The 12,624-nt window shown below is 28.6% G+C and overlaps 1 protein-coding gene across 1 annotated transcript; it reads left to right on the top strand.

Moving 5' to 3' along the window:
• The first annotated feature begins 10,523 nt into the window (after window positions 1–10,523).
• On the top strand, window positions 10,524–11,621 carry LOC145752602 (putative hydrolase LipZ). Its single transcript, XM_082568942.1, is given in 3 exon segments — window positions 10,524–10,625; window positions 10,747–10,966; window positions 11,080–11,621. Coding segments are annotated over 3 exon segments (864 nt in total).
• The last annotated feature ends 1,003 nt before the right edge of the window (window positions 11,622–12,624 follow it).

The following is a 12,624-nucleotide window of genomic DNA, read 5'->3' as shown; positions in this document are numbered from 1 at the left end:
CCCATTATTGTAATAGCATCATACAAGTTAAACTCAGATTCATCTTCACTACTTAAACTTGGAATATACACTGCAGGAAGAATTGTTTCACCAAGATTAATTAGAATAACTTGAAAGATTACTGCGAACCATCTGAAGTATTCCTTTGTTTTTTCATGATTTTTTAAAGTCATATGTTTAATATCATCATCTAAAACTATGATGTTTTCAAAATCTGAGTAGGGAGTTATTTCCTTTCGAGAAAGTGACCCAAGTCCTACTAAAGCATATTTGCATGGGGGATTTCCCATTATTTCTTCACAAAATACAGAAACACCCTTCATTATATTAGTATAATTTTTACTTATAATATTCTGCAGATTTTGTATAGACTTCACTTTATTGCTTTTAAATTTTGCGAATTCCTCATAAGATGTATCTTCAGGAATCTTAGAAATGGTTGAAAGTACTATATCAACCTTATTTCTCATTTTTGCAATATCATCAGCAATTTCATGGGAGAATTGAATTAAGTTTTTTTTGCATTTCGCTGCATTTGCAACTTTTAGTAATTCAAGGCAAAGTTGATAAAGGTCTTGTTTAATTTTTTCTACATTTTCGGGATTTCGAACAATGGCCGCATTTAGTAAAGCTGCACTTTGAATTAATTTTATTTTGTTAACGTTTTATTTTGTTTTCAAGAAGTTGCTTTCTTTATTTAAATTTTTGTTTAAACCTTCAGTTTTGTAAAGTAAACCAAGTTTGTGAAAAAGTTTGGCAGATAGTTTGGGAAATAATTCTTTTCCGCTCGTGTCGCATATTTGTTTTAGTTGTTTAACAATATTCTCTTCTGTATCCATTTTTCAGCAATCCTATTTATTTGCCTGTTTATTAAATTATCATTTTAGTGTTTTTATCGGTTGACTTCAACAACCGTTTTTCTAGTATGTCTATTTTATTTATAAAGAGAAAAAGTAGTGTTACACGTCTATAATATGTAGTGTTAATTTTTTGTTGAAGCACTAATTAGCACAATGTGGGATTTATTAAATCGATTTTTTTGTCATTATATTTTAGTAGTTTTCTGTTTTTGTTTATAAAAATAGGTTTTGAGCTTAACTCTATCTACATAATTGAATTTTTTTTATTTCGGTTTTTCGCGCATTGATGGAAGTAAATAAAAAGATATGCAATTAATATTATATAATAATGCGACGGGAAAAAATGACAAAATCAGTTTAATAATTTAAACATGCCGTAAGTATTAATTTTTATATTAAGATTTCAAGTGTGTTACGGCATGGTCATCAAACCCACTTATAAATACATGTGTTACGGCATGGTCATCAAACCCACTTATAAATGCGTGTTCTGTTTAGTAAACAGAACTGTTTGGTAAACCATTAGTTTTTTCGGTTTAGTTGTTGTGGTGTGTGTTTGCTTCTCTTCAGTTCAGTCAGACAAAAGGCATATTTTCTACTTAATTTTGTTCATTGCTAGCTATTTATAAATCACGTGTATATTGTTTAAATATAAATTAAAGTAACATAGTATTATTATTTATTGTGCATTCAAACCACAATCGTTCATCAGGCTGTTTACTACGCAACTTTCCCACAATTCATTTCTCACCGTTAAAACAACACGTCTCGTGTCAAAAGCGCAATGGTAAGGATACAGACAATAACGTAGATAAGGCATAGTAAGATATAACAGCATTTAAGTAATAAACAAAATTAGGTTTTGTTACTATATTAAGTAATTTTTTGTTTTATTCTTTAACAATAATGACGTTAAGTATTTTGTTTTACCTAACGGGTCTATTTCAACTTTGTTAACTAAACTTTTAGGTTAGTTTTTTCTAACATTAAATATGCCCTTGTTTAGTTGGAATAAAACTACAAATGAAAGAGATGGTGTCGTTTCAACTTACACGAGGATACCATTATCTTTAAAATTGTCTAAAAATTTATCTATATTACATTTTTTACTTTTAAAGTTTTTTTTGTAATTAGGTAGGTTGTATTTAAAAAATTCTACTAAATTAAGGTTATGTTGTTAATTTTAAAAATTTCACAAGGGTTGAGACATATGTATACTATACATTAATAAACTATAAACGCTAAATATTCTGGTTAACATCTTATATATGTTTTTTTAATCTATAATTTCAAACAATATTTAATATAACGTACAATATACAAAATTACTTAAATTTGTTACCCCTGGTAACAAATACCAGTGTTTTCTGCTTTTCTTAACTTTAGTTTGTTCTTTACACCTGTAAAAATATAACCAAAATAATTGTTATAATATAACCAAAATAAACGTATATATCGTCTGTATAGGCTATTTAAGCTAACTGAAACAATTTGACAATGTATCAGTTAACAATGTTAAAGTCATTTTATTTTATACAAAACTAAGACTGTGTTAATGGTAAACTTTGCTTCAATAACACTCAGTTGGCCTGTTTCTTTCTTGCAAGTGTTTGTAAGCGTTTTGGGATGGTAAACTTTCAAAATGAACAGCATAACCATAATTTGTTAAATTCTTTTAACTACAGCCTCCAATTAAAAATACTAAAAAAGAAACAACCGTCTTATATAATATGGCAAAATTTTGCTTTTTATGCTAAGTTTGTTTTTTGCCAAAAAAAGGACAAAAAACGGCTTAGAAATGGCAAAATGTGGTCATCTTCCTATGTCTGCCAGCTTATAAACTTACGACGATGACGTCGTGCGTCACGTGACTCGTGATTTACCTTCAAATCCCAATATCTTAAAAACTACTTGTCCAATTTTTGAAATAATGGTATTCTCGTGCAAGTTAGAAAAGTTCTAACACGACTTAAAAAACTCTGCGACCACACCATCTCTTTAAGTTTCTCTACATAAATATTTATCTTTTTAATTAGTAATTAAAAAACCTATCGTTATTCGCTAACGCTTAGTTTGCTCAAAAAACACAAACGCAATAAAAACAGACAAGAACCACCGTATGTTTGACTTTAGCTTTTTACAACTAAACCTAAAGCTCTTATCTTGAACAAACATTTAATAAAGTTTAACCTTTGTGTAAATCTTAATAACATAACCTAACTATTAAAGTGCCCACAATAAAACAACTTGAAGTTCATATAAATTTAAAGCAAATTGTATATTTTTATTTAAGAACGTTTAGTTTTATTTTTAAATTACGTCAGTAAGCATAATTCTTGTACATTATAAACGCAAAGATCCAACACCCTTTTTGGAATACACTACGTATACGTACACCTTGCGTTGTCTTTTTCTCATACCTTTAAATGCATATCGTTTATTAGACAGAACATGGTCGGCAACCATCGGACCGTGGTCTGGTCCCGGTCTGTGAGAAGTACGTTGCCTGCATATAAGTTTAAAGCCTCGCTCTGTTACGCACTAACGATTAGAACAACATGACCTTGCTATGTTTTTAACCTTGCGATCTTGCGAAAGTTTACTTATAACCTACATTTCTAGTTTATTCTGTGCCTAAAGTATTGTTAGTTTTGCTTAACTTTTAAGTTAACGAAAAAGAACTTAATATAAAAAAGCAGCCGTTAATAACAGTAAATGTTACAAATTACCTTTAGACCTCACCCCAATCTTAATATGAAAGGGTCATCAGAATGTTTAAAATTTAACCCTAGACCTTTGAATAACATATTTTTATGTTAAAGTTGTATGTTTTTATTGCAGAAACTCTGGTAGATCCAAAATGCGTAAAATTGATATTATCGCTGCAACTATTTCCATTTTGATACTGTTACTACTATTATTGCTAGTAAGATCGAGCAGGGTGTTAAATTACCTATTTTTAGAGAGTAAACAAAGGTATAAATCAAGCTAAAGGTGGTAATAAAAGTAATAATTGTAATAACTTCAAGATTAGGAGTAGTGGTTGTAGTGTCAAAAGCAGAAATAAGTGTAAAAGAAGACACATTAGTTTAAATAGCCTATTTTAAAATCATGTATAACTGTTGCTTAATACCCCCATACCTTTTGCTAATTTAAATTGTCTTTTTTTTCAACATAACAACCAGTAATAATGAGTAAAATCTTTTAAACTTAAAATAATATTTAGTTTAGTTATATTTAAATTATTAAAATTAAATGATCTAAAGAAAAATGGACATAGTTTAAAATAAAAATTGTTTTGTAAAATTCATTAGCCTATAATTTTCTTCGTAAACCTAAATTAACACATTGTGCTTAAAAAAATAATTACAATTTTACAAACATTTTAAATAATTTGTTTGTGTTACAGAAATAAAATTGCAAAAATCATTTAAAAACATATTAGTAGGTTATTCTTTACAAATATTGCAGTTACAAAAAAGTAGACTTTCAATTAATTTGCTGTAGTTTTTTATGCTCTTAAGTTTATAATTAAAATAATTTCCTTTGTAGGTACTAAAAACTTTAATTTTAGGTAAATCTTTGTCATTAATGTTTTATACAACACAATTTGGGAATAAATACTTGATTGCATGCTGCTTGCAGCAAAAAAATTATTTAACTTTATATACAACAAATTTTGAAATGAAATACATTAGTTCACATTTTTCTATCCAGTTACAACAACTAGCAACTTTACTATCTTTAGAGGGGTTAGTTTCGATATGTTGAAGAAGTTTCATTGAGGTTTGAAACTGGATTACTGCTTGTTTATATTGACCAAACTGATATTTGCACTTTGCGATCCAATAATAAAATTTAGCAAAATCACTGCTTCTAGCTAAATTTTTATCTATTTGTTGGTATTTTGCCAGAGAGGTTTTAAAATCACAATATGCTTCTATATATTGTTTAAGCAGATATTTGCATTTTCCTTTTACATAATATTGATTAGCAATATCCTTGTGCTTACAAAGATTATTACTTTGTTGGTTCATTTCAAGTGAAGTTTTGAAATCACTTAACACAGTGTTATGAATTATCAAGCTTATACACATTTCGATATGATAATAACATTTAGCAATATCTGTTTCCTTATTTGGATTCTCATTTATTTGCTTGTAAATTTCAACAGACATTTGCAAGTTAGTTAGGGCCTCTTTATATTGACCAAGCTGATATTTGCACATTCCAATAAAAAAGTGATGATTAGCAACTTGACCCCTATTAGCTGGGTTCATTTCAATTTGTTGTTGAATTTTAAGGGAGGAATGTAAATATGGTAATGCTTCTATATATTGGCATAGGCTATATTTGCACATTCCAATGACATAATGACAATTAGCAAAATCACCTTTGTTAACTTGATTTACGTCAATTTGTTCAAGTGAGGTATGAAGATGTAATAATGCCTCTTTATATTGACTAAGATGATACTTGCACATTCCAATCAATAATTGAAGGCTTGAAACATTTTCCATATTGCCTTGGTTTTCGTCAATTTGTTGTTGGATTTCAAGTGAGGTATGGAGATGTGATGCTGCTTCTTTATATTGACTGACCTGATATTTGCACTCTCCAATTCTATGATGACCTTTAGAAACATCTTTACTTTTATGAGGATTTTTATCAAACTGTTGGTGGATTTTAGTAAAGGTTTCAAAGTGGAGTATTGCTTCTTCATATTGACCATTTTGATAATTGCCTGTTCCAATGCAATAATTACGATGAGCAACTTCATTATACCGTTTTGGACTTTTACCCCTTTGTTGGTGGATTTTAAGATAAGTTTGGGAAGCATTGAAAACATCTTTGTTTTGACCAGACATAATTTTGCACATTTCAATGTAATAAACACATTTCCAAATTTTAGTTTCTTTAGCTAAATACATGTCAATTTTTTGGTAAAGTGCAAGCGAGGTTTGGAAAAGACTTAATCCTTCTTTATATTGACTAAGCTTATACCTGCACTTTCCAAACCAATAATAACAACTAGCTATATCACTGCTATTAGTTTGGTTTTTCTCTAATTGTTGGTAAATCTCGAGTGAGGTTTGAAAATCTATCAAAGAATCGTAATATTGACCAAGCTGATATCTACTCATTCCAATCCAATCATGACATTTAGCAACACCACAACTGTTAGTTGGATTTTCGGCAATTCGAAGATAAATTTCATGCGAGTTATGCAAATCCGATAATGATTCTTTATATTTACCTAGCTTATATTTACACCTTGCAATCCAATAGTAATCTTCAGCAACAGCAATGCTCCTAAGTGGATTCTCGTCTATTCGACGGCAGATTTTAAGTGAATTCTGGAAATCAGATAAGGCTTCTTTAGTTAAACCTAGACTATGTTTGCATAGTCCAATCCAGAAGAAAGGAAAATCACCTAAATTTAGGTTCTTCTCAGATAAATTGTCATTAGCCCAGTCCAAAGCATACTTGTACTCATGAAAGTAGTAACATATCAGTGGAACTAAATATTTTTGAGGGTTTGTAATTTTGTTTAGAGTATAAATGTTTTCTTGAAATAAAAAGATAATTAAAAAATATTCAAGAAGACTTTTTATTCCGATTGTATTTATAAATTTAATTTGTATATCTGATTGTTGGACCAAATCATCTTGTGATTTCTTGTTCATGTAAACTCTTAATCTTGTTTCACATGCAACAGCAATAGCAAATTTAAGATCACAGCCAACTTTTTCAGTTATTATTTTTTGTTGTATAAGATTCTGTAAAATGTCAAAACAACAAGATTCATTTATGCCATGAATTTTACCAATTGCTGAAACAAATAACGTTGAACTTCTGTAAACCATCCTTTTTATGTTAAAATTGGATTTATTTTCCAATAGTTTTAATTGTGTTAAAATGTAAAAATCTTCTTTATCAGTTAAAATTTGCTCCTTAACAGATGATTGGAACTGTTTCTTGTTTAATGAGCTTAATACCTTATTAACTAAAATCTTAAATATTTGAAATATTAATTGACTGCCAGCAACAAAACATGATGACATTAACATATCAGCCAAATGGTAACCATTTTTTATATCTTCATCTGACCCAATAAAACTTGCCATTTTGCTAACGGTTTGAATTAATTCAAGTTTAAATGGTTTATTTTTTGTTTTAAATTGTCTTCCTAGTGGAACTTTACAAGCATGTGGCATCATTGCATCGAAAGAAATTCCACGTGGTGTAATATCATCATATAAGTTAAATTTAGTTTCATCTTCACTGTTTAGACTTGGAATGTGAACAGCAGGAAGAATAGTTTCTCCTAGGTTAATTAGAATAATTTGAAAAATAACTGCAAACCATCTAAAGTATTCCTTTATTTTTTCCTGAATATTTTCAGTTTCATGTTTAATATCATCATCTAAAACAATAATGTTCTCAAAATCTGAGTAAGGAGTTATTTCTTTTCTGGAAAGTGAACCAAGTCCCACTAAAGCATATTGGCATGGAGGTGTTCCCATTATTTCCTCACAAAATACAGAAACATTATTCATAATTTTTATATAATCTTCACTTATGTTATTTTGCAAAATGCAAATTTCCCTAACCTTACTGCATTTAACTTTTGTAAATTCTTCAACAGATATGTCTTTAGGTATCTGGGGTATGGTTGTAAGAAATTGATCAACCTTACTTCTCATTTTGGCCACATCATTAGCAATTTCTTGAGAGAATTTAACTAAATTTGCTTCACATTTTACTGAATTCGCACTTTTAAGTAATTCAGAGCAAAATTTATTAAGTTCTTCTTTAATTTTTTTCACATTTTCAGGATTTCGTAAAATAGCTGCATTCAGTAAAGCTGCACTTTGAATTAATTTGATTTTGTCAGCCTTTTTAAAACAATGTTCTTTACTTTTTTTATTCAAGTTTATGTTTAAACCTTCCGTTTTGTAAATTAAACCAAGTTCACAAAAAAGTTTTGCAGATTCTTTAGGGTATAACTCTTTCCCATTTTCGTCGCAAATTTGTCTAAGTTTTTCAATAACTATATTTTTATCCATAATTGTGTGATAAACCTATTTGCAGATTTATTCGGTTTCTAATAATATATCAAACAAGCATTTATCAATAAAAAACTCTACTGTTAACTATTACTTAGTGTTATTTCAGTTAAACTAATAGAACGTTTGTTAAATGTAAAGGCCGGTTTACTAATTTGCCTACCGAGTAACAATAAATTGGGGTCTCTGTGCATATTGCCACTATCATATAGTTGCCCTATGGTACTTTTGCTAACGAGTAAACCCTTTGCATTTTAAATATAGGCTACCAACATTTATTATACTTTATTAAAAGTTTAGGCATAATAAAATAAATGTTAACTAAAGCTTCAAAACCAGTTGATAACAATTAACCTTAGAGTTCTAAAATCATAAGGGCAACAAAGGAATTTTTTAAGTTTTTAAAATTTTGTAAACGTAGGATTTTTCATTTAAAACATTAAAATGTTTTTAACATATTAAAGATATTACACTATTTTTTTAAAAACTGTCTAAATTTAAAATAAAAATTGCTGTCTGGTGACTTTTACTTAAATTAACTTCCGTGTATGAGCAGGTAATAACCCCTGAGCCGAACAATAAATGACTAAAGCTTTAAAGGCCTTATAAAAATAAAAATTTGTTAACGTAAGGGATAAAAAAAGATAAATTTAAGCTAAACTGTTTTTTACCTATTTCTTACCTAACCTATACACTTTCTATTAAATTAAGTTACAAGGTAACTTTATCAACGTATAATGAAGTTAAATAATACTATTTTAGAGAAATTATCGCGATCCTATAAAAATTTAAGCAACAAAAAAAAGGTTATTACCTTTTTTTTAAACAAATAGAGGAAAACTTATTTTCGTGTTTATATATTCGTCGTCAATACAATCCTTGCTTGAAATCTACAAACAAAAAATTAAAATTTTTAAAAGATGACATTAGGCTACTAGGCTACATTAAAAAGTGCAAAAGTCTGCATATTAGGAAAACAAAGCATTAGGTTATTAAAAACGTCATCTGAAATCCCAGCAATTGACAATCTTACTATGATAGATAGCATATTTTGATTATGAATCTTTAAATACCAACAAATTATAAAGAAATTAGCTAAAATTCAGCTTAAAAGTAGTTGCTAAAGGAATTGTGGGGTTAAAAAATTTAAAAATATTTAAAATATATCGGCCTTAAAGGAAAACTCAACTAAAAAAGTTTAGCTTCTTAATACAATTTTGTTTAGCTACTCTAAATTTAAAAACGTAGTTAAAAATATTGTCACGTTTATAATGAGCCCAATTTGAGGTATAAATTTTGACGTCATACTGACTATGACGTCATCGGTAAGTAAATAAATTCGTGCGCTATAAGTTTTTGTGTGTTTGCATTTATTTGAAGCACCTTCCCCTTCTCTGTTTAGAAATGCAAGCCCCCCCTTCTCCGCTCAGTTTAAATTTTTAAAACTTTATATCGCACCGGGTAATTCTTTAAATATTTTGTAATGTTTAAATTTGAAAATGTGTATATATATATACTTAGGATAAAAACAATCAAATGATTTCGAAAGCGCATATTGAATGTCATTGTTTGAAGCGTTAAAAAATATAAAAATCTCAAATCGTTTCGTTAAGGAAAATCGGAACCGGTGGCGCCATTTTTAATACCGCAGTTTTTTATGGATTGAATGCCAAAGAACAAAACCAAGTTCGAGTTTGTGAAAGGTTGTGGCCATTTTTGGTTGCTGGTATAACCTTAAGTTTGGCTCGACAAAATTATTCAAAGTCTAAAATAAAACTATGATCTTTAGAATTCCAAATCATGGTTACATTTTAGTGTAATTTTAAATTTGCGCATATAACTAATAAGTGAAATTTAAAAACGTAAAGTGATTTTAAAAAAGGGTAAATCTGGAAAATAAATTAAAACTTAAAGAAGGGTATGGTAACTACTAATTTAGGTAATGTACAAGCGACTGCATACCTATTAAAATTTTTGCAACAAAAGCAGGATTAGATGTAAAAAAAACACAATCAAACAAAACATTTAACTGCGCGCGTGTAAACTGAGCTTAGTGGTGACTGTTACATAAAACATAATTTATTTCCAAGTTTAGAAGACTAAAATTGATTTTTTACCATTTAAACTTATATGAGCAAGTAATAATTTAAATATTACAGCATATAAAATTCCATTAGTACCCTTTTTACATAATAAACCGAGTTGAATAAAAAAAACATAATTGCACTTTTTAACATGCACGTTTATTGGTTTATGGCATATTACTCACATATGTGAAGTAATGGCATATCACTTATGTATGTTTGATAAATAGCTTTTTGCTTTATATAAATGTTAATTGGTTTATTTATAGTTATTAAGTCATGTTAACTTACGAGTTGTATTTATTGATTAAGTACTCATATTTTTATATTTTTATTTCGTTATAGTAAATATGAAGTTAGTAGTAACAATTTTAGTTGTTTTATTGGCGATTATTTTGGCCCCTACTTTTTTGCCAGCACCTTATATGCCTACCGATATATCAGAATTACCGAAGCAAATTCAAGATTGGTTTGCTATAGGTAAAATAGCAAAAATCAATAGGAAAAAAATGTTTTATATTTACGAGAAATGTCAAAATCTTAACATTAAAGACCCACAGACGTTTGCCTTATTACATGGGTACCCATCATCTAGTTTTGAATATCATAAGGTAACTAAACTATAAAACCGCAATGGTAAGACTAACAGTTCGTATCTTTGAATGGTTAGTTTAAGCATAATGATTTAACGTAATAAAAATAATGGCATTTATATAGTAATTAATAATTTAGGTGCTTTCTTTACTATTGCAACATGGCAACGTTATTGTTCACGATCACATTGGGTTTGGTCTATCTGAAAAACCAGCCAAAAATTATACTTACTCGATTGTGGAAGCGGCTGATAATACCCTTGCTCTTTGACGCCATATAGCGGTTACAAAGGCTCATGTTATTGCGCATGATATGGGCGATACTGTACTAACTGAAATCATTGCAAGAAGATACAGACGTTAGTTTCTCTTGTTTTAATATTATTGTTTAACTTTAAAAAAAAACTAAATTAAAAAATATATCAATTTTACGGTTATATTTTGTTTGAATATTTTTTTTTATAATTTACAGGAATGCTGCCCGAATATTTTGACGACTTCTTTCAAAGCATAACTTTTACAAACGGAGGAATGAAATATTCTTTAATTAATATAAGATTGGGACAAATTATTTTAAGCAACCAAGTCTTTGGCCCTATATTTGCTCACATTGCATTTAAATTTGAGATTTCTGCTACCATATTTCGTAGAGGACTTGGTACTTTATGGCCGCATGGTTATGATGAGGAGCAAAAGTCCTTGGACATTGATCTGCTTTTAGAACTACTTAACTTTAACGGGGGCATGAAAATAGCCAGTGAGACAATTTATTATTTATGGGATCGTGCGCATTTTGAGTTTCGCTGGTTTGAAGCGCTAGAAAACACAAATATTCCAACTCATTTTATTTGGGGGAAAGCAGACCCGATAGCGCCAATTACAATACCGCAGTTTTTCATGGATTGGATGCCGAATAATCAAACTAAATTTCAGTTTGTAGAGGGTTGTGGGCATTTTTGGATGCTGGAAAAACCTAAAGTTTGGGTCGACAAAATTATCCAATGTTTGAATTAAAACCATAATTTATAGAAATCTGATACAGCGTTTTACTTGTATATTTTTTGAACACTTTTGTGAATTTATATAGGCTATAATTAAATTGTATATATATTAACTTTTACAAATAAACTAAAACGTTAAGTAACGTTAGGTAATTTTCAAGAAATCAGCTAAAGCGACACTATATTTTTCTCAAGAAGTCGGTTATTAGACTAAAATCTAGAATTAATTAAAAAGTAAAATATGGTTTGATATCGTCTAATCCTTTTTATAAGTATATTAAAATTTAATACATAAATTAAATAAATTATAAATTTATATAATATTTTAATAATAAAAAAGTGTCTACTTTAAAATTAAACATAATTATAAGTGTCTACTTTTTATGGTAACAACTTTAAATAAAAAATAAAATAAATTATTTACGATCGTTTTTTTTTTTAATTTTTTACATTTTACGTTAAGTTTTATTTAACGTTATTATTTTAATTTTAAACAAAAATTTAAAAATAATATAAATTAGTATGTTACGCATTTAAAACAATGTATTTTGCTTTGTTTTGCACAATTTACTCATTTTCTTTTTGTCCCACAAAAAGTGTTTACTTCGCGGGATGTTGGGAAAAGATGACAGGGTTTGGCTGAAAAACTACCTAAAAATGGCACTAACAGCTTGTTTAGGCTATAAATCTCTGCAAACGTTTATTAAATATGAATTGTATTTCTCTATTTAATATGTCTTGTGTTTAAAAACCTATTTTAAAGGTTATTATGTTGACAAAACTCTTTTAAAAGAATTTTAACATGACTACTTTTTAGTATCAGATTATCTGATTGTTATTATGCAAATGAGACAATTTGCAAATGTATTTTAAAGTTGTTTACTAATCACGCCAGATTTAAGCTTAAGTAGTTAGTGAAAGGCATTGCAAATGTATTTGTGTCTGCATTATGTGTGGGCTTGGCAATCGTTAGAACTTTTTCTGTTGTCTCACATGCAGACATGAGTTTGCATGCA

The sequence above is a fragment of the Corella eumyota genome, chromosome 1, assembly GCF_963082875.1.
Source record: "Corella eumyota chromosome 1, kaCorEumy4.1, whole genome shotgun sequence".
In the NCBI taxonomy this organism is placed as follows: domain Eukaryota; kingdom Metazoa; phylum Chordata; class Ascidiacea; order Phlebobranchia; family Corellidae; genus Corella; species Corella eumyota.
This window is presented reverse-complemented; position numbering and strand designations above follow the sequence as displayed.